The following is a 22905-nucleotide window of genomic DNA, read 5'->3' on the forward strand; positions in this document are numbered from 1 at the left end:
TGTTTTATATATTCAATGGTTTTGTATGATTCTGTATTCCCTTATATTGTTATTTCGAGGAAAAAATGAGAAAAAAATCCCATCTAAATTTACGCGTTAGATTGGGGACTTCTATTGTGTCGTTGTGTTTGGGGGACTTTTATTCTGCCCGGCCGCTGGTTCCGCTCATATGGCTGAAGATGGCGAGCGGATCGGGGCCCGTTGCTGCTCTCTGGACCGAAATCAACCGCTGCGGACAGAACGGCGACTTTACTAGAGCCCTGAAAGCTGTCAACAAAAGTAAAATAAAAACATATCATTCATATTTGTGTCCACATTTTTCTCGCTCTAGTTAAAACCACTGTTTTTCTCCATTTCTCCTCTAGCATGTGTCTAACCTGCAGTAGATTCGCGAATGACTGCTTTTTACACAATTCACAGATTTTATTAAGGAAAATGTAATGTTTACTGTAACAATGTAACTTATGTGAGGCTGTTATAGGGTGTCTTCGGAGTCCTAAAGACTTTCTAGAGGTTTGAGGGGTCTGTGCTTAGTGATTACGTGTCATAAGGGCTGGATTACAATGCTGGATTAAATTAAGTATTTTATATTTGTTTAATGTTTTAAAGGTGTTCTTTTTAAGTAACGTTATATATATATATATATATATATATATATATATATATATATATATATATATATATATATATATATATATATATACACATATATATATATATATATATATATATATATATATATATATATATATATATACATACACACACATATATACACACACGTGTGTGTGTGTGTATTTAAGGAAAATATAGTTTTTATAAAAGATTATATTTATGTATAAGATAAATTATATATACATGCAAATATTTCTTACACACACATATATATTGTATATTTATATATAAGTACATATATGTAAGTATTTGTTTACTGAATCTTGCATTGCCTTTTTGCAGTTCTTCATGAAAATAAGGATGAGGTTACTGCACTGCGCTGCAAAATCGTCTGTCTGATCCAGAATGGAGGTTTTAAAGAAGCCCTGAATGTCATAAACACTCACACCAAATCACTGACCAGGTGAGACTGTCACCCAGACCAATTTGTAGTACTTTAAAGGGGGGGTGAAATTCTGTTTCATGCATACTGATCTTTTTACACTGTTAAAGACTTGGAATCCCATACTAAACATAGACAAAGTTTCAAAAGTTAAGGTGGACGTTTGATGGGAGTATTTCTTTGTCAAAAATACTACTTCCGGTTAGTCATAAGTTTCGGCCAGTTTTTTGAGATCATGCGTCCCCTTTGACGTTAATGGGGCCGGAATTTCCTTGTATGGGCCTTACGGACAATTCTACCGGAAGCGCGTGAGAGAGAGCGAGGGAGAGAGCGAAAGCAACAGGCTATGCCAATCAAAACGCTGGCCTGTAGGATGCTGGACAGGTGATGTCCACATAACAATGTCACCAAAAAAGTGCGTTTTTGGTTGCCAGACCAAGACAGTCCTGCACAGATTCCCCAAAACCCCGCGTTAAGGCAACAGTGGATGTAATTTGCTTTTCCGGATCAGCAACTGAGTTGCGCGAATGTTTATATCTGTTCGCTGCATTTCGGTGCCGACTGTTTCATAAACAAGGCCCAGCTCGACGCCGCATTTTCCCAATCGCCTAATACTGAAGGATGGAGCAGTCCCAACGTTAGAAGGGTGAGTGAGACTGCTTCAAATGTCTGTGTTTTTTTTTAGTCCGCTTACTGTCTACACAAACCACGCGTAAACACACAAACCACGCGTAAACACACAAACACACGTGCACAACTGCACTTCCCACATGTACACCTTCAAAGACAAAAATACGACGATATAATTCAAGTATAAATATGTAAATAACACAAGCCGCTAAGCATATTATATAGTTAGTGTATAACTTGTACCACATAGAGACGTCCTGCTCTAGTCGTTTTTGCTGCTCCTGTTCAACTGCAGCCTCTGGGTCTGATTCCGGATCATAGATGTATGGCTGTATCTGATTAAAAGCCATATTTTTATTTTGAATAAAGTTTTTTTCCCGCTGTTAGGGATGACGGACTCGACTCAACACACAACTGCTGCACACGTCATTATTTAGCTCCGCTCACACGACACGCCCCCACCCGCTCTGCTTTTTTCGGAAAGACTCGGAACAGCGCATCTTTCTTATATAATTATTGAAAAAATAAAGACTTTTCGGAGATATGCAGGATGCAATGCTACTCTATAGGTACTCAAGATTGACATGACACTGACTGAAACTGAGTGTTTCACCCCCCCTTTAAATTTAATGTAAAGGATTGCATTCAAATTCATTGCTTATTCCTTGCATTTATAAACAGGTCCTTTTAAAGTTTTTTGCATATTGTGATAAAGTTCATTATTTTCCATAATGTAATGATAAAAATTAAACTTTCATCTATTTTAGATTCATTGCACACCAACTGAAATATTTCAGGTCTTTTATTGTTTTAATACTGATGATTTTGGCATACAGCTCATGAAAACCCAAAATTCCTATCTCAAAAAGTTAGCATATTTCATCCGACCAATAAAAGAAAAGTTTTTTTAATACAAAAAAAGTCAACATTCAAATAATTGTTCAGTTACGCACTCAATACTTGGTGGGGAATCCTTTTGCAGAAATGACTGCTTCACTGCGGCGTGGTATGGAGGCGATCAGCCTGTGGCACTGCTGAGGTGTTCTGGAGGCCCAGGATGCTTCGATAGCGGCCTTAAGCTCATCCAGAGTGTTGGGTCTTGCGTCTCTCAACTTTCTCTTCACAATATCCCACAGATTCTCTATGGGGTTCAGGTCAGGAGAGTTGGCAGGCCAATTGAGCACAGTAATACCATGGTCAGTAAACCATTTACCAGTGGTTTTGGCACTGTGAGCAGGTGCCAGGTCGTGCTGAAAAACCAAATCTTCATCTCCATAAAGCTTTGCAGCAGATGGAAGCATGAAGTGCTCCAAAATCTCCTGATAGCGAGCTGCATTGACCCTGCCCTTGATAAAACACAGTGGACCAACACCAGCAGCTGACATGGCACCCCAGACCATCACTGACTGTGGGGACTTGACACTGGACTTCAGGCATTTTGGCATTTCCTTCTCCCCAGTCTTCCTCCAGATTCTGGCACCTTGACTTCCGAATGACATGCAAAATTTGCTCTCATCCGAAAAAAGTACTTTGGACCACTGAGCAACAGTCCAGTGCTGTAGCCCAAAAGTCTCTTGACCTGGGGAATGTGGCACCTGTAGCCCATTTCCTGCACACGCCTGTGCACGGCGGCTCTGGATGTTTCTACTCCAGACTCAGTCCACTGCTTCCGCAGGTCCCCCAAGATCTGGAATCGGTCCTTCTCCACAATCTTCCTCAGGGTCCGCTCACCTCTTCTCGTTGTGCAGCGTTTTTTGCCACACTTTTTCCTTCCCACAGACTTCCCACTGAGGTGCCTTGATACAGCACTCTGGGAACAGCCTATTCGTTCAGAAATTTCTTTCTGTGCCTTCCCCTCTCGCTTGAGGGTGTCAGTGATGGCCTTCTGGACAGCAGTCAGGTCGGCAGTCTTACCCATGATTGCGGTTTTGAGTAATGAACCAGGCTGGGAGTTTTTAAAAGCCTCAGGAATCTTTTGCAGGTGTTTAGAGTTAATTCGTTGATTCAGATGATTAGGTTAATAGCTCGTTTAGAGAACCTTTTCATGAGATGCTAATTTTTTGAGACTGGAATTTTGGGTTTTCATGAGCTGTATGCCAAAATCATCAGTATAAAAACAATAAAAGACCTGAAATATTTCAGTTGGTGTGCAATGAATCTAAAATATAAGTTTAATTTGTGTCATTACATTATGGAAAATAATGAACTTTATCACAATATGCTAATTTTTTGAGAAGGACCTGTATAATGGTCAATTGATTTTAGAGGACCGGGTGGCTGTTCTTCCTCCTGAAGAGTTGAATATAAGACCTGTAATTTTAAAATAAACTCCAAAGACCTTGATTAGCTGGTTCATATATGTTAGAGTAGGATTCGTTCAGGGTACAGTATCATGAGCACTATTATTAACTATATTTCTAAGAGTCTAAATTGACAGCTGAATTTGGTCGAGGTTTCAGCAGCATGTTGCCTTTTGTTCTTTTTCTAATAAAAACTTGTCATTCATCTCTGTAGTGACATTATCGGGTTTGAGAAGGCCTACTGTGAATACCGTCTGAACAGGGTGGAGAACGCGTTGAAAACTATCCAGGGAATCCCAGAGCAAACAGACAAACTCAAAGAGCTCTACGGCCAAGTGGTATGTGGTTTCAGTTATTGCTGTCAAATGTGTATATGGCATGATTTTAGAGGATTTGCTGTTTCAGTCAAAATGCATGAGTTGATGCAGTTGTGTGTGTGTGTGTGTAGCTGTACAGACTGGAGCGGTACGACGAGTGTGAGGCCGTCTATAAGGACCTGATAAGAAACTCTCAGGATGAGTATGAAGAGGAGAGGAAGACGAATCTGTCAGCTGTGTTAGCGGCACAGAGCACCTGGGAGAACACACTGCCGGTGAGAAACGCACATGCTCAACTATGGAAATCTTGATTTGCTTTAAAGGGTTAGTTCACCCAAAAAATTACAATTCTGTCATTAATTACTTACCCTAATGTCGTTGGACACCCGTCAGACCTCCGTTCATCTTCAGAACACAGATGAAGATATTAGTGTTGAAATCCGATGGCTCAGAAAGGCCTTCATTGACACCAATGTCATTTCCTCTCTCAAGACCCATAAAGGCACTAAAGACGTCGTTACAAAGCCCATCTCACTACAGCGGCTCTACAATCATTTTATGAGGGCACGAGAATTAGTTTTTGTGCGCCAAAAAACTAAATAACGACTTATATAGTGATAGGCCGATTCTTCAATCTCGAATCATCGAATCTTCAAAACAAAGATTTGAACCGTAATGAATCAGCGTATTGATTCATGATTCGGATCGCGTGTCCATCTCCTGAAATCACGAGACTTAGGGGATCCAAATCATGAATCAATACGCTGATTCATTACGGTTCAAATCTTTGTTTTGAAGATTCAATGATTCGAGATTGAAGAATCGGCCTATCACTATATAAGTCGTTATTTAGTTTTTTGGCGCACAAAAACTATTCTTGTCTCTTCATAAATGATTGTAGAGCGGCTGTAGTGAGATGGGCTTTGTATCGACGTCTTTAGTGCCTTTATGGGTCTTGAGAGAGGAAATGACATTGGTGTCAATGAAGGCCTTTCTGAGCCATCGGATTTCAACACTAATATCTTCATCTGTGTTCTGAAGATGAACGGAGGTCTGACGGGTGTCCAACGACATTAGGGTAAGTAATTAATGAGTGCATTTTAATTTTTGGGTGAACTAACCTTTTAAGTGGTCATGTGACACATGTTTGATGTGTTTTGTTTGTATTTAGGATGATCTGGGTTTACCGGAGAGTTCATACGAGCTGTGCTACAACGCTGCCTGCTGCTGGATTGGTCAAGGGCAGCTCAGCCTGGCCATGCAGAAACTGCAGAAGGCTGAAGGTCAGAGGTCATGTCTTTATTTTAGGGGTTTCTTTAAAGGGATAGATTGCAACCTCTAAGTTTGTGTCATTGGAGAACTAAAAGTACCGGTGTACAGTCTGCCCTGATGACCATCATGCTCATGCACAGACCCCGCAAATACAATGCATGACGCAGAAAGAACTGGTCCATACGTGCAGAACGGTCCTAAGTGCAGGCTGTATATCGAGAAGATAAAGATTAGGTAAAGCGAACATATGCTGTTCTAAAAGGACGACTGCTCCCGTTCAAATTATACCAGAGTTACCGACCGCTATCGTGTTTTAGTTGGAAATGTAATCCCACGGCGCAAAATATCTGGTCGGGTCAGCTGCGGGAAACTCTAGTTGCCACTTGACTGTAATTTGTATTAAAGTGGAAGAAAAGACTTGTGCACTGCGATGCCGCTTGAACTGAGGCCTACAGCGATCTGTCACGTCACATTTAAGAGCATCAAAGTGGGATTTATTTTTTAGATTTTGTGATAAAATAGACAGAATTTGAAAGATGCGACTTTATCAAGTGAAGTCACCTTTATACAATATTTACAATACAGATGGTTTCAAAGCATCTTTACAGTGATAACAGGAAAATAATGCAACAGCGTTTGTTTTGACTAGAAGAAAGTCATTGTCCAGTTTAAAGTCCCTGTGAAGGCAGTTCTGAGATTTTAATTTTGTAAATTCATTGTTGAATAATTTCCGTGGGAAAAGTCCTTAATTTAGGGGACTTTTACACAAAATAGAAAACTTTTTTAATGCATTCTGGCCATTCATTTTAACAGTGTTTGGTGGCCTGCAAACTTTGTTTTTGAAAACGATAATGTAATCTGCGTGTAAATGTCAAAAACGTGAATCTCTGAAAACGGTGATGTCATGCACATGCGCCTTACATGATTGGTCGATAGGCAAGCGCAGTCAAATGCGTGTGTGCGTAGTCTTTCTTTACAGAATGACATTGCCAACTACTTGTCTAGCATGCATGATATAGCAGTTTTAGTCATTTTTGTGGATCTGTGTGAACGGAAATCATTTTGATAACATTGTCATCTGTACGGAGGAAAAAACGTTTCTGTTTTCAGCATCATTAGCGTATAAACGCACCCTTAGTTTAGTTATCGATACAGCTGCTCTGGAGCAAACAGTAGCTGCGTTTCCATTACCCTTCAAATTGCGCAAACTGAAATTTAGAATTTAAAATATGCCCAATGGAAACGCGGCAATTTCGCAAAAACTCCCATGTATCGCAAAAAAGTTATGCTCTCATGAGGTGGTTTTTCAGGCAATTCGAAAAAGGAAATTTTCGCAAAACTGCAATGGAAACGTTTTTTTCCGCATTACAGGTCACCTGGTGCGGTGACGCATTGCTGCCACATAAGGCATATATATTATTTTCCACTCAATTGTGTCTTTTAACAACGTATTTTCTCGTAATAACGAGATCTTGTCATTAAAACGACATGTATTTTCTCCTAATAATGACAGTGGAGTTACTTTAACCTAGTAATGGCCCCCGGTGCAGCCACAAATAATATCATAACTATATAGGCCTACTGTAATTAAGACATATATTCAAGAAATGTATTAAAACAGAAAGAGCTATAGTTTCAGCCTTACTCAGACATATAACGGAACGCATGTCAATCCATTCCAGACGAGCTAGGTTTGCTCCTTATTTAATATACAGGTAATTAGTTGATGAAACATAGATCAAAATTAAAATACAATTTATAAAAAAACGAAATACATTTTTACAAAAGACTTTCTAGCAAATAAAACTCAAAGTGGTCAAAATCATGTGTGCCCCAAAGTTTCAAACATATTGCGAATCTTATTTCTTACTCATGCTGTTAACTTTTCATAATCAATGTATAAAATAATAATATTACAGACTAATGTTTAGGCCTAAACGTACCCTATTTAGTTTCATAGTTATGCTATGTTTTCTTTATTCCATGGCCGATGAAGACGCCAGCATTTTTTATTTTTTTTACTTCCTTTAAGACAGCGGAAGCAACTCGGTTAAGTATAAGAAGTCACAGATAAGCTCAAGACATAAACTATAAACTGTCTACTTTTATTTGTGGAGGCAGGGAACTAATTATTTTGCATGCTCTCACTCCAAACGCTGTCTTCATTAAAAAAAAAGTTATTAAACGGCAAATTTTTCATTTCAAACGCATTTCTAAATGTAGTTCATATTTCCAGCAAACAAAATTTCTAGTCAAAATAACGAAGTGGTGTATAAAAAAAATAAAAAAACACTTTCCACCATGCAAACTCAAACATTTCGCTCTTTTCTGTAGCTATGCGTCAACCTGGCGTCGCGTAAAAGTCGATCATTCTTTACAGACGGTTTGTTTGGAGAAAAGACGAGACAGTTCTTTATTAAACTCATAAAAAGACAATAGATTTACAGGAATACTGGGTTCTAAACACAGAAATACCACATTATCATGAAGACCTTGCTTGAAGCAGATCTGACTGACACACACACACCTCATATCCATGTTACTTATGTAACCTAAGGGGCTTTCCTTGTCATTAATGATTGGAAAACACACACGTCTCCTTCCAATTAAAATAATGGCTAGTGGGGTGGATGGGATATACAAACCTACCAAGTGCCATCATTTTGAAATGACCTATCGCGAGAGGAAAATATGTTTTAGTCGCATAACTGCGGCTATGGAAACGCTGTGATTTCGCAATAGGTTTTATCAACATATAAGAAATATCACAAAAGTTTTTCGCAAATCTGTAATGCAAACGCGGCTAGTGATTCAGTCCTCATACAATGTTTTCAAAGCAGGCAGATCAAAAATGTTGGAGACGTGTGTGTGTGTGTGTGTGTGTGTGTGTGTGTGTGTGTGTGTGTGTGTGCGCATCATATGCTTTTAATCAACTTGGCTGAATTTCTGGGAAATCATGTTGCGTAGATGTTCTGAAATCTAAGCAGGCAGATTATTTACACCCAGAAGAGCCTCCTGCTGTGCATTACAGCTTCGGTTTGGCTCATTAAATCTGTAGGTGGTAAAATGCTTCCTTTTTTCTATTGCTTGTAAATGAATGGACCGATTAGCGTTAAATCGATCATGGAAGTGAACACAATACTGTGGTTCATTTAATCTAGCCTTTGGCAACTAATGCTTTTGCCAGCGTTTGCATAGTTTCACTTTGAGTCTCCGCGACTGTAATGAATAATGTGAGCTGGCTGAGAATAACTTGAATGAGTCAGTCCGTTTGTTTGTTTTATGCCTTTGTTTTTTGTATTCCCAGAGCTGTGCAGGAAGTCTATGGCTGAGGACTCGGTGAGTAATACTTCATATTTGTATTCTGAAGTGTTTGCAACACATTCATTAGTGGATTTTGCTAGCGTAAGCATCACATGCACTAACTTAGGGTTAAAGAGCCTTCTTTAAATATTTATTGCATTTCACTTATTAACTGTGAATATTGTTACTTAGGATGTGACGGAAGAGGATGTTGATGCTGAGCTGGCCATCATTCACTCTCAGATGGCTTATGTGATGCAGCTACAGGGAAGAACCGAAGATGCCCTTCAACTCTACAATCAAGTCATTAAACTTAAGTGTGTATTAAAAAAAACTACACGTTTAATATACTCATAAAGGCGGGCGTACACTGCGAATTCGGACACTCCGGAGGTCGTGAGATATTGCAGACACTACGAGTCATTTATTTTGATCATCGCATCAAATCAGCTGGTACACGGCACGACTGTTTGCACCGCGATCACACGAGCTTTCGCTTTAAACACAGACACCGGAGCTTGAGACAGAGAAAGAGAGTGTGTGTGTGTGTGAACGCAGTATGTGGCAGCCACTGAGCTAATAATAGTCATAGATTGAGCCTATGTGACGTGCTTGTGCATGATTTGGCAATAGGGGACAGTCATATGCTGGTAAAAATCGGGCTGACTCCGAACTTTTTAAACATGTTTAAAAATGATCGTAAGGTCGGGAGCTGCTCTTAACGTGCTCGGCTCGTCTTGTATTTCCTCTCACGCTGCGAGCCGCGACCATACGAGCATCCACGATGTCCACGTGATTTCTCCCGAGAAAAAAAAAACGTCTGCGAGTTTGTACGACAGCAAAAATCGCACTGTGTACGCCCGCCTTAACCCAACACGTCTTAATTAATAAAACGGCAAATAAATGCATGTTCAGGTTATAAGACATGCGTAGAATACTCCAAAAAGACATGAAAGGGTGCAGAAATTGATAATTTGATAATTAATAATTTTTAAATTGATAAATTGATAATTTTTAAACAATTAGGGATGCCCGATATATCGGCCACCGTGTCCGTACCGGCCGATATCAGATCATCATTTTAAAGTTATCTTTTTGACTTGATAAGAATATTTGGTTGATATATTTAAACTGATAAATAATGTATTATTTCCTTCAGCTGAGACACTTTTTGCCGTGATGGGTTTGAATTGCTTGAAATATGATTGGAATCCCATATAGGCTACATAAAAATACAATGATAACGCTACTGTAAAATAATGTTGTGAAGAGCGAAACAATAGGGACTTTAAGCAACAGCCACTGATGGAATGGCAACAGCGACCGGAAATAAACTTTTAACTGCCGTAGCCAAAGAACGCAAAAATCACTAAGCAACAATAAAGAGACGGCGTAATGGTTCATTTTACATAATTTGACCAAATATAAAGAAACATGTAATTTAAAAAGCAAGGAAATGGTTGCTTTTGGCATTAAATTATAAACAGATACAATTAAAATGCCCCACAACTATATTTACTTATCTAATCTGTCACGTATTAATGACTACGGCAAATCAGCTGTTCTCCCGTAGTTGACGGTTACAGTAGAACGTCACGAAGTAGCAGTTAAAGTCACGCATGCGCAATAGAACGCCAGAACGCCGTTGCCGTTCCATCAGTGGCTGTTGCTTAAAGTCCCTAATTACACCTTCATGACTAGAAGTTCACTAGTGCATTTGTGTGTGATATTGTATGTTTTAATGTTTATGTTTATTTTGTGTATTTCTGATTTATTTCATATAGGATGCGTTTGGTTTTTATGCGGATGATCATCTTTAGCTTCATGCTGGTCTAACATGAATAACTTGGGACTGTCTTACATAGTCAAACCAAACTGTAACAAGACACCTTCAACATTTCTCACCTTATCAAAGTTTATTGGCTATAGTTAAGAAAATGGTAATAAAATATGACGACAACCCAGAGTTAAACTGTCTGAACAAATTCATCTTGATAATGTCAGGTAGCTTTTAGAAGAAAGGGATTTAATGGGTTACAATCAACCAATCAGCTGTTAGATTTAATTACACTATTAGATAATACCAATATTGCAATAAAACATTGTGAAATCTTTGGGTTTAGTTGCCGTGTTTCAGCGGGTGGTTACGGTGCATTCACAGCAGGAGTTACACATTCTGAGTAGTATTTTACTTAGTTCAGGCTCACTTGTGTATTTGTCATTTTGTGCAGATGTAAGTAATATTATGTTTTTATTATAAATATCTGATTAATCTCATGTAGAATGTCATGTACAAATCGCTTTAGTTTCCCAGTGTTCATTCGCTCTTCAGCTTCAAACAGCAAGGCTGTTATTTGAAACAGTAATATTAATTTTAGATTTGGATTTATCTGGCAATATATCGGTTATCGCCTTCAAATATATAGTTATCGCATCGGCCAAAATTTTCACATCGGTGCATCCCTGAACATAATTGAAAAGCCTCCCTTTAGTCTGGCTTCTAACTCTAGTTTTTGTTTATTTACATCATTTATTTCTATTTCACATTGCCATATCATCATTAATTTTTATTTTGTGACAAATGCTTGTAAAAAACGTACCTTAAATTGTATTTGTTTGAAAGTTGTAATATAAGTTTTGATTGATTGAAATGCATGTTAAGTTTGCCACATCTGACTCTCATGAGGGTTTTGTATTTGCGTTCAGGCCGTCTGACGTGGGTCTACTGGCTGTGACTGCTAATAACATCATCACCATTAACAAGGTAAAACCAAAAATAAAACCAAGATCTTTCTTCTTGTATTCTTCTTTCACACGCCTGAAGAGCTGATTGTGTCAGTCTTGTTCATAACCAGAGTTTTTATCTGTGCTCTTTAAACCTCCAGGACCAAAATGTGTTTGACTCCAAGAAAAAGGTGAAACTGACCAATGCTGAGGGGGTTGAGCACAAACTGGCCAAAAAACAGTTGCAGGCCATCGAGATCAACAAAGCCCTGTTGGCCATGTACACTAATCAGGTGAGCAGCCAGTTTGTACTGTACAGTATGCGTTCTTCCTGATGGATGTAGTTATAATAATAATAATAATAGATTTTATTTATATTGCACTTTTTATTCCGAAGAATCTCAAAGTGCTACAATGGAAAAGGGAACTTAACAAAAATGAATAAAAATGTAAAAAATATAGAATAATAAAAACAATCAACAGAAGAATGTGACCAGTTTTGACCTCTCGGTTGTCGCTCCACAGGCCGATCAGTGCAATAAGCTGTCGGCCAGCCTGCAGGCCCAGAATCCCAGTCACCCCAGACCCGTTCTGATCCAGGTGGCCCAGCTCTGCCGAGAAAAACAGCACAATAAAGCCATAGAGCTCCTACAGGTACTTTACCCGCCTGCCTCTTCACCTCCGCTCGCAGTGGCGTTCTGTAACCGTTTCCGTCTCTCCTGCAGCGGTTTTCAGATAAGCACCCTGAGAGCGCTTCTGAAATCAAACTTACCATGGCACAACTCTACCTGACACAAGGTATGTTCATACAGACCAAACACACACACACACTTGCAGACTGAACCTGAAAGGATCTTTGAAGTGTAATTTATGTGTCCACCCCTCAACAGGTCATGTGACTAAAGCCTGTGATATTCTGATGTCCATAGAAGAATTTAAATACAAACCAGGAATGGTGAGATTTCATTTGCTTTGGATTTATAAGGGGTTTTAGTAGATTGTTTGTTTTAAAAGTACAAATTTATATATTATTAAATATATATATATAATATATATATCTACGTTAGTATTTTAATAAATTATATATATATATATATATATATATATATATATATATATATATATATATATATATATATATATATATATATATATATTAAAATACTAACGTGCCTAAGACTTTTGTACAGTACGGAAAATATTCTATTTGTCCCTCATTTAAAATTTTTGTGTTTCAACATTTTTTTCCTCTCAAGAAACATTTAGTTTTATTAATGTCTTTTAAAGAGATGACCATAAAAGAAAATATTTTGAAGAATTTTTGTATCCAAACAGTTTATGGGCCCCCTTGAATTCCATTAAAAAAAATTCACACTGGAAATGGGGTCCATCGACTGTTTGGTTAGCAAATATGTTTAGTGCTTTACTCCACTGCATCCCACGCTTTGCATTGCTCTTGGTGATGTAAGGCTTGGATGATCTGCTCGGCCATTGAAACCCATTCATGAAGCTCTCTACACACTGTTCTTGAGCTCATCTGAAGGACACAGAAGTTTGGAGGTCTATAGCTATTAAGTCTGAAGAAAGTTGGCAACTTCTGCGCACTGTGACCCTCAGCATGCGCTGACCCCGCTCTGGGATTTTACGTGGCCTACCACTTCGTGGCTGAGTTGCTGTTGTTCCCAATCGCTTCCCCTTTGTTATAACACCACTAACAGTTGGGCGTGGAATATTTAGTAGTGAGGAAATTTCCCGACTGGCCTTATTGCACAGGTGGAAACCTATCACGGCCCCACGCTTGAGTTCACTGAGCTCCTGAGAGCGACCCATTCTTTCACTAGTGTGTGTAGAAGCGTCTGCAGGCCTAGTGCTTGATTTATACACCTGTGGCCATGAAGAGATTGAACACCTGAACCTCAGTGATTTGGAGGAGTGTCCCAATACTTTTGACAATATAGTGTAGATATTTTTTTTAAAAATCATGTTTTATTGATGTTCTATCAGTCGTTTGGGTTTGTTTTTAATGTTATCCCCATCTTTCACTGTTTTGTTCTGTATTTTTAACAGATTTCTGCTCTGGTAACGATGTACTCGCATGAAGAAGACATTGACAGCGCAATTGACATATTCTATCAAGCGATCCAGTACTACCAGAAAGAGCAGGTAAATGCCAGGATGTGAGTGATGACGGTTCAATAAGCCTTTTTATTCGCTCAGAACGGCATAATTCAGTTTTTTTCCCCTCCCAGCCGGGGTCTGCCATCCACCTCTCTCTGGTGCGGGAGGCGGCGAACTTCAAGCTGAAATATGGCCGTAAGAAAGAGGCCACCAGTGATCTGGAGCAGCTGTGGAAACAGAACACTAATGATATCCGTACGCTCGCCCAGCTCATCTCTGCATACTCGCTCGTGGATCAGGAGAAGGCCAAAGCGTATCCTCAAATATCACACACATCTCACTCATTTCATTCTCTGAGCTGAATTCAAGCTACTTAAAGGGTTAGTTCATCAAAAAAATTCTGTCCTCAATTACTTACCCTAATATCATTCGTCACCCTCTGAAGAAGGAATTGATTCGTATTGATTTATAATTCGGATAGCCAATGTCACGTGATTTCAGCAGTTTGACACGCGATCTGAATCATGAATCGATGCTCTGATTCATAACGGTTAGAAACATTGTTTTGAATTCGGCCCATCACTATATAAGTCGTTATTTAGTTTTTTTTCCGCACAAAAACTATTCTCATGGCTTCATGAAATGATTGTAGAGCCACTGTAGTGAGATGGGCTTTGTAACGACGGTGTCGACGTTTCTTACGGGTGTCGAACGACATTAGGCGATAAGTAATTAATGACAGAGTTTTCAGTTTTGGGTGAACTAACCCTTGAACTCTGTTTTAGGATCTGGGATCTGCTGAATGACATAAATGTTGTATGTTCTTGCACTGTTTTCCTGAGCGCTTGATTTAATTCAGTCTGAGTAAGCACCTTCCTTCTCCGGAAACCATGTCCTTTAATGTGGATGTTGATGAACTGGAGAACTCGCACGGAGCCACGTATGTCAGGAAGAAAGCTGCCAAAGTCGTGGGCGAAAGCCAGCCTAAAGAACAGGGGTAACCATTCATTTTAAAAAACGAATTACCATCGCAAGCAGAACCGAGTCTATCGGAAGATATAGCTGCATGTTCGTGTCTACATGAAAACCCTTCATGTCGTTTCTAGCACCATTTAACATGTTGATTGCTTTCTTTCAGTCCAGAGGATGTTAAAAAGAAGAAGAAAAAGAAGAAAGGTATGTCTGCTGCTGGTGTCTTATTTTATCAGCCCTAGAAGTCATTCGTTTTATAATGCGTTTTCTGTTCAGGAAAACTGCCCAAGAACTACGACCCCAATTCGAGCCCTGACCCCGAGCGCTGGTTACCGATGCGAGAGCGCTCGTATTACCGCGGCAAGAAGAAGGGCAAGAAGAAGGAGCAGGTCGGCCGCGGCACACAGGGCACGACCTCTGGAGCTTCTGCCGAGCTGTAAGTGTGCACGTCAAATGCTGGGGAAGAACTTGCATACTTCTCTTTCTACAGTGTCAACTATTGCATGCCAGTGTTATTTTAGTACAATTTCCATACTATTATAGTTTTAAAAATTTTTTTAACTTAAAGGTGCACTATGTAGTATTTTTGCTGTAAAATATTGAAAACACACCAGGCCAGTGTTATATATTTTTAGTTGAGTTCTTACAATATCTCAAATGTTTCCAACTATTTGTAAATTGTGAGAAAATTGCTATTTTAATCAATGAGCCGGGACGTCTGAGGGAGTCGCCTGTCAATCGCGTCATATCTGCGCTACCCTCGGTTTTATTCTGCAGAAGCGCTTTACTCTTAGCAGTGTGAAGATGTCACAGCAGCGCTGAGCGAACACACAGAGTAACGTCATAACATCATTTTAAACACACTTAAATGTATATTATATGATAAACAGAGCTGCTTTACCTTATAATCATGACCGGAAAACCGGAAATGGCGTCTGCGACTGTCCTGTCATAATAAAAGTCCCACTGCTCGCGAGCCGTGTTTGTGTGTAATAATTGCTCCAGCGGCCGTGCTCAGCTCCTCAACACTCGGTCCTGCTCTGCTTCACTACAGTAACGTTAATATCCGCATCCATGAACATGATTTCTGCCCGAGTCCTGTCCCGATTCTTTTCCACCGGCTGTGAGGTGAAGATCACATGTCCCAAGATTCTGAGCTCAAACTTGCGGTCATCAAACTACGCCTTTGTTTAGAATAGGCGACCTCTAGCGGACGGAAAAGTTACATAGTGCAGCTTTGATAATTTTTAGTAGTTATTCGATTTCAATTTTTAAAAAAATATATTTTATAAATGATTTAAATTAAAAGTTTGTAATTACTTTAATTTAACTTTGAGTTATTTTAGTACATCAAGTTCAACCAAATTAAAATGAGAATTTATGTATATATTTTTTTTAAATTACAATACTAATTATTTGCATTTTATTTCCCCAAAAACTGATATTTAGAACTGATATTTATTTAGTGTTTTATTTCTGTTTTTGAAAATTATAACAACAGCTCTGAACTGAACAAACTTTTATTAAACACTGTAATAATGTTTGTAGATATGGGAAGGAAGGAGGTGGAAACCGGCGAACATTCAACAAACTTTAATTTCAAAATCAATAAACAAAACGAAAGTAAACTGCGGGACGACTGCCCGCACACGCATAACAAAACATAAATAAAACTCAACGTAAAGTCCAGGCCTGGTCCTCTCTCGTCTTTCACTGCCTTCGCTCCTCCCTTTATACTCCCGTCACTCCGCAATGGTGAGACGAGGCCGGTTTGTCGCGCAGCTGGCGCTCATTAACACTCGCCACCGGCCCGCTCTCACACCGGCTTCACACTGCACGCGTAAGCAGGGTGTAGGCAGCGCGTGTGTAAAGCAGTAGCAGCGCGCGCTTTTTTTGCTTTCACACAGGCAGCGTTTGTCATGCGCAGTTGTGTACAGAGTACTCTATAATGGATAAGTTTGCATTTCTCTTTAATGTATATGAAATGGAAATAAAGCAAAGATTTATCATGAAGCTAATTTTATTTTTAAAAAATCGTTTCACTTGTTTCTGATGTTTTTTTTAATTTCGTTTAGTGCGAGTTTTTGATAGAAGAAAGGCCATCGCACTATATGTCCATGAAAATCACACTGCTAAAAAGAGAAACTTCAGGAAATTGTCTTGAAATATTGGATAGGCATCAAATTTACATGCATTACCCATCATAAACCTCTTAAAGATAATTCATAAATGACTGTAATAACTAAGAGGACACTTCTTAATGATATATTGTAGGCTAAATGAGCAAATTATCTAACGTTTTTAAAAAAAATGACAAAATAACGCACATTATAGTCTATCTACATGTCTATACTGTATGTGTGTTATATTAATGTGTGTATATTTTATTTACCTATCCATATTTAGTTGTTCGTTCGTGAGACAACGAAAGACTGTCAAAAACACTTAAAAATGACGTACCATCAGCACCAAGAGCCGCTCACGCTCACCAACTTCCTCCCATGCTTTTTCCTTCACTTGCAAGTCTTTATAAAGCAAATTGTGTGGATCATAGAGAACTGTGAGCTTCTAAACCTCCACGATGAGACGAGTGTCGTCCATTACTGTCTTTCCAGATGCACTCTGAAGATGACTGCCTGTGACACCACGTGCTTTTGTTTATCGTTTCTGTTATGCCAGCATATAGTTATCATATATACATAATTTAATTCATATTTAATTTAAGCTAAACTGGGATACATTATTTAAAATTAGTTTTGTAGTTCAGGCAAAAACTTATGGCAGTGACTTCGTTTTTTGTGTAGAACTTTTTTTTTCCTCAGCGCCGGATGTCATATGGTGACTGGGAAACACACGGAACACTTCACAAAATTATTTATAAGTTATTTTTCATGTTAACCAGGTTAATTTTGATCAGAACAATGTACTGTGGCTTTAATTCATCGTGAGCAGCGCGTCAAAAATAGACCTGGCGCCGAAACGATCGCGGCACTGACGCTTCTGCTCTGCTCCTGCTACGCGCCGTTGCGCTGCCTCTGCTGCCGGTGTGAATGCACTCATCTGTTAACATGAGCGCTGAAAAAAATACGCGCTGCTTACGCCCTGCTTACGCGTGCAGTGTGAAGCCGGCGTCACGGTTCCTCGCCTCGCTGCTTGCCTCATACCCCCATTGCCCCTCGCAGGCCGATCTCCCTGAGACGAGAGATTTATGCATTTTAGTTCTGGAAAAATTCCTCCTATAACGCAAATATCGTCAATTTGCATCATCTGAGAAATGTTTGGCCAGAGGCTAAAGACTACATCCAGTAGAGGAGCTATTTCTGCATGTTTTCAACCGGTCAATGGGGGGGGGGGGGGATCACACTCTCTCGGCTCAGACATTCATGTAAACGGAGCGGCCAGCGGAGCAAAGTGAGTGTTTCAACTTCTCAAATTAATTCCTATGAAAATTAAGCTTCCAAAGGCATGAACTGAAAACGCTCCAGACTGAATCTGTTCCGCGGACGAGTTTACCTTAGCTCTCGTGATGAATGTAATCTGAATCCTGCTGCGTTTGTGCCCTCACACTCGCTCGGCTCACTCGCATTATATTGAACACACACGTTCAGTTTTTAATTGTAGTGTCTGTTCTCTAACTGAAATAAATAATTGTATTACTATGAAAATGAAAACAAATGAAGGAGCAGTGTCGCGGAGGGCAAGTGATCCAGTAGCCGTGGCCTCGTAGAGCAGCGAAGAAATTGCATTCTGGGAATTGTTGTCTTTCATCCTCATGAAAAAATACATTTTCTGTCTTTTCTCAGTCTAGAAAGCACCAAATTCAAAAATAAATTTCACATTTCTACGACATTAATGACCCAGATTAAATACAGATTCATGTTCCCAGCGCTGAAGTACCCCTTTAACTATAAAAAACAGACTTCACTAGTTTCATTTAATGCTCTGGAAGCGTCAGTCACAGTTTTGTGTTTTGTTTTTCAGTGACGCCAGTAAGAGCGCCAGCAGTCCGCCCACCTCCCCTCGCCCCGGCTCAGGAACCGGCAGCGCCACGAGCAACGCCGTGCCTCCACGACAACAGAAACCTGCTGCGCCCGCCGCTGCTCGCAAAAAGGCTCCGCAGAAGAAGAAGAAAGGAGGGAAGGGAGGATGGTAGAGAGAGACAAAACCATTGATCTAGCTTTTGTCTCGCTCCGTTTGCTTGTTGGTTTTGAAACACTGAAAACTGTTGTAATAATGATGCCGCCACCCACTCCAGTGCCTGGAGGATGAATTGTGCAGAAATGTTTTATCATTAAATCGTGACGGACGAAGGAAAAGGATGGTGATTTGAGCGACACTGTCATGTGGAATAAACAGGAATCAGTTCAGGAGCCGTCTTGTGTCGATGTTTTTTTTTTTTAATTAACCATCCAATTCACTGTATACGTTCAAGAGTCTAGGGCGTTTTTCATTTTAGTTTTTTGTTTTATTTGTTTAATCTGGATCTGGATCATTTTTCTGTTCATCTTTTGTCCTTGCTTGGTACATGAATGCTTAATAAAGCAACTTGTGTTACAGTGGAGGCTGCTTATGCAAAGTTGAGAGATTTCTTTTCTAAATCATGTGCTCAACCCTAATCATTTTGAACAAACTATCCTCAGTCAGAGAACCGAAACGGATCTCCAGTGTTACGTCTCAATAAAGGAAAAAACAATGAACTTTAAGTGTTTTTTTATTTGTTTATTTCATATATAAACTCCTGTTGCCATAGTAATATTTTTTTTATTATTTAAATGGTTTTTATTGTTTTCTGTAATTATAAAAGCATTATTATGCACTAAGTAAAAAACTTTTTCTCTTATCCATTTAAAACAGTAGGTTAGTCTAAACCTAAAGTAATATTGACAAACTATATCATTTGAAAGCTTAACATTTTCAAATTTCATTGCAATACAAATGAAAAAGAACGGTATTGATTTACTGATTTGCAACAAGTATATTTTCTCATAATGTTCAGACGTTTATTTTGAAATGGCAATGAACATTAAACAGTTTGTTTTTAATGGCAAGAATTAAAATGAACTCCCCTTCTATATTTTTTTTTCTAGAGGTCTGAAAGTATTTTAAATCTAAAGAAAAATGATATACCGATATTCTCCATTTGTGGCTTTCTGCATCTTTTATGCGTTTGTTAGAGGTTAAGTACAAATCAAATACTGCCAGACTGCCCGTATTCCTTCTGAATAAGATGTTTACAGTTTTTCTCGATTGCTTAAACACTATAACCAGGCTGTTGAACTAAAATTTCAAAACCATAACGCCATTTATCAAAAAGCACACCCATTTCACTAAACTATAAACACTATTCCTTGTTTTGACACATGAGTCAGATTTGTTAAACTGTCACTGCAAAACTCTACACACAAATCCCTTAATTTCTCATTGCCTAGACCATGTGGTCATTTAGAAAGCACTAGAATTCAATATTGTTCACTCAAGTCAGCATAGTTTCAGCTCAATTAGCACACAATTACCCAGGTGAAAACACTAAGAGTCAAAATTTAACACACATCAATCAGAACTTTCAAGATACATAAAAGTGCCAGAGTCAGTTCATTTGAGCTTTGGAACAATGGATCCACAAAGAAATGAAGGAAGAGGTCTAGGAGGGAGAGGAAGAGGACGTGGGTGGTGAAGGAGGAGGAAGAGGACATGGTGAAGGAGGAGGGAGAGGAAGAGGACGTGGAGGAGGAGGAGGAGGAGGAGGAGGAGGAGGAGGAGGAGGAGGAGCAGTCTCGGATGAAATTAGAGCCAGTTTAGTTGATCATACGAGAGAAGTGCCAATCATATGCATATTCCACATTTTATCATAAGGGAGTTTATCATGGGGACATGCACTGGTCTTGGTCTTGACTCTGTCTCGGCCCTTCAAAGTCTTGGTCTTGTCTTGGTCTCGGTTTAGGTGGTCTTGACTACAACACTAGTGGAAAGTGTATGATCGAGAACCTTATATGCTTGTTCACCTCGTCCAGGCCATGTGTCAGTAGATGCGTGCCAGGGGTGGATCAGGCATGCAAGAGGATTTTACCCCCGCTGCCAGGCTAGGGCTAATATAGCCTGTGATGTGGATGAGATTCTCTGGCCTGACCCAGACCAAAGACGGGAGGCTGAGGCGGAATATTTATTTATTTTATTTTTTTTTTGTACTGTGTAGTATGAATGAATGAATAAAAATGTGCCAATGTATCCATTGGTTGTGTCTTTTGTTCATCACGTGAAAAGGTTTGTGAGGAGGGGAACCACAAGTAACATAACTTACCAGTTTTGGAAATGTTGTTTTGAATTTATTGCACCAGTGTGTTAGACTATGTTGTAGTGTGTGTGATTTTGAGGGCTTGTGTGTCTTGTCTGAGGGCAAAGTTTGGTTTTTCAGCAAGAGTGAATGGTTTTGATTGTAGAGCTTCATTTTGACCTGAAAATAGGTTGTTTGGGAAACTGGGTGAGACGTTATGGATTTGTGTTTATAGTTTTGAGAATATGAGGCATAGTTTCAAGAAATGTGTTTAAGCAATCGAGAAAAACTGTAATTTATAAATGGTATGAAAATTATGGAAATATATGGTTCCGATCACTCAAACCATATGTGGAAATGTTGCCATCTAGTTGAAGCGTTTGGTACTGCGCTCAAACTAATGTTCAGATGTCCACCTCAAACTTGTGCAAATTTATGGCTTTGATTTTCTTCCAGTTTCAGAGTAAAACATGTCTTAAAAAATATATTTATATTTTTATAAACTTAAACTTCTATAAGTTTTTCTTTCCATTACACTTTCATAAAAAATTGTCTTCTTTAAAAAGAGACCAAACTTAAGTCTGCATCCAAGATTCATAACAATTTAAAGTAGAAATCGGGGGGTTTATGCCCCCAAAAATGGAACTGGCAGTTAAGAATAAATAATAATAAACTAAATAAATTGCCTTGTCCTGTACTCACAAATGATTATGATTTGTCCATCCAGACCAGCGATAAGAAATATAAGTGTGTGGTGATAAAGCATCAGATGGAGACTTTATTAGCTTTTGCATTAAAAAACAACAACACTAACATTTTTAAACTGTAGGTTTATTGTTCCCAGGAAACTGCAATACATTACGATTATCTCTCCATCACGGCACCTGTTAGTGGGTGGGATGTATTAGGCAGCAAGTGAACATTTTGTCCTCAGAGTTGATGTGTTAGAAGCAGGAAAAATGGGCAAGCGTTAGGATTTGAGCGAGTTTGACAAGGGCCAAATTGTGATGGCTAGACGACTGGGTCAGAGCATCTCCAAAACTGCAGCTCTTGTGGGCTGTTCCCGGTCTGCAGTGGCCAGTCTCTATCAAAAGTGCTCCAAGGAAGGAACAGTGGAGAACCGGCCACAGGGTCATGGGCGGCCAAGGCTCATTGATGCACGTGGGGAGCGAAGGCTGGCCCGTGTGGTCCGATCAAACAGACGAGCTACTGGAGCTCAAACTGCTCCAGAAGTTAATGCTGGTTCTGATAGAAAGCTGTCAGAATACACAGAGCATCTCAGTTTGTTGCGTATGGGGCTGCTGACCTGTCAGGGTGCCCATGCTGACCCCTGTTCACTGCTGAAAGCACCAACAGTGGCACTTGAGCATCAGAACTGGACCACGGAGCAATGGAAGAAGGTGGCCTAGTCAGATGAATCACGTTTTCTTTTACATCACGTGGATGGCCGGGTGTGTGTGCATCACTTACCTGGGGAACACATGGCCCCAAGCAGAGGCAGTGTGATGCTTTGGGCAATGTTCTGCTGGGAAACCTTGGGTCCTCCATCCATGTGGATGTTACTTTGACACGCTCCACCTAGCATTGCTGAGACCATGTTCAGCCTTTCATGGAAACGGTATTCTGGTGGCTGTGGCTCTTCCAGCAGGATAATGCTCCTGACACAAAAGCACAAATGATTCAGGAATGGTTTGAGGAGCACAACAATGAGTTTTAAGGTGTTGACTTGGCCTCCAAATTCCCCAGATCTCAATCCAATCGAGCATCTGTGGGATGTGCTGAACAAACAAGTCTGATCCATGGAGGCCCCACCTCAAAACTTACAGAACTTAAAGGATCTTCTGCTCTGAACATCTTGGTGCCAGATACCACAGCACACCTTTAGGGGTCTAGTGGACTCCATGCCACTACGGGGGAAAAAAGGGGGCCAACATAATATTA

At 39.6% G+C, this 22905-nt stretch overlaps 1 protein-coding gene across 1 annotated transcript; it reads left to right on the forward strand.

Moving 5' to 3' along the window:
- The first annotated feature begins 160 nt into the window (after positions 1 to 160).
- On the forward strand, positions 161 to 19063 carry srp72 (signal recognition particle 72). The gene is made up of 18 exons (XM_067458072.1): positions 161 to 279; positions 958 to 1078; positions 4202 to 4325; positions 4436 to 4579; positions 5476 to 5587; positions 8884 to 8915; positions 9072 to 9196; positions 11586 to 11643; positions 11765 to 11896; positions 12129 to 12257; positions 12329 to 12401; positions 12494 to 12558; positions 13671 to 13766; positions 13853 to 14034; positions 14581 to 14718; positions 14860 to 14897; positions 14970 to 15129; positions 18675 to 19063. The coding sequence occupies exons 1-18, from the start codon at positions 180 to 182 to the stop codon at positions 18844 to 18846; spliced, it is 2001 nt and encodes a 666-aa protein (XP_067314173.1). The 5' UTR covers positions 161 to 179; the 3' UTR covers positions 18847 to 19063.
- Positions 19064 to 22905: the final 3842 nt, after the last annotated feature.

The sequence above is a fragment of the Pseudorasbora parva genome, chromosome 11 (genome assembly GCF_024679245.1).
Source record: "Pseudorasbora parva isolate DD20220531a chromosome 11, ASM2467924v1, whole genome shotgun sequence".
Taxonomy (NCBI): Eukaryota; Metazoa; Chordata; class Actinopteri; order Cypriniformes; family Gobionidae; genus Pseudorasbora; species Pseudorasbora parva.

What these genes read in the sequence shown, in the direction of transcription:
- srp72 (XM_067458072.1), top strand. Translation starts at nt 180, where the DNA reads ATGGCGAGCGGATCGGGGCCCGTTGCTGCTCTCTGGACCGAAATCAAC. An exon ending in CCTGAAAGCTGTCAACAAAA is followed by an intron (nt 280 to 957) that starts GTAAAATAAAAA and finishes GCCTTTTTGCAG; the next exon opens with TTCTTCATGAAAATAAGGAT. An exon ending in AGTCTATGGCTGAGGACTCG is followed by an intron (nt 8,916 to 9,071) that starts GTGAGTAATACT and finishes ATTGTTACTTAG; the next exon opens with GATGTGACGGAAGAGGATGT.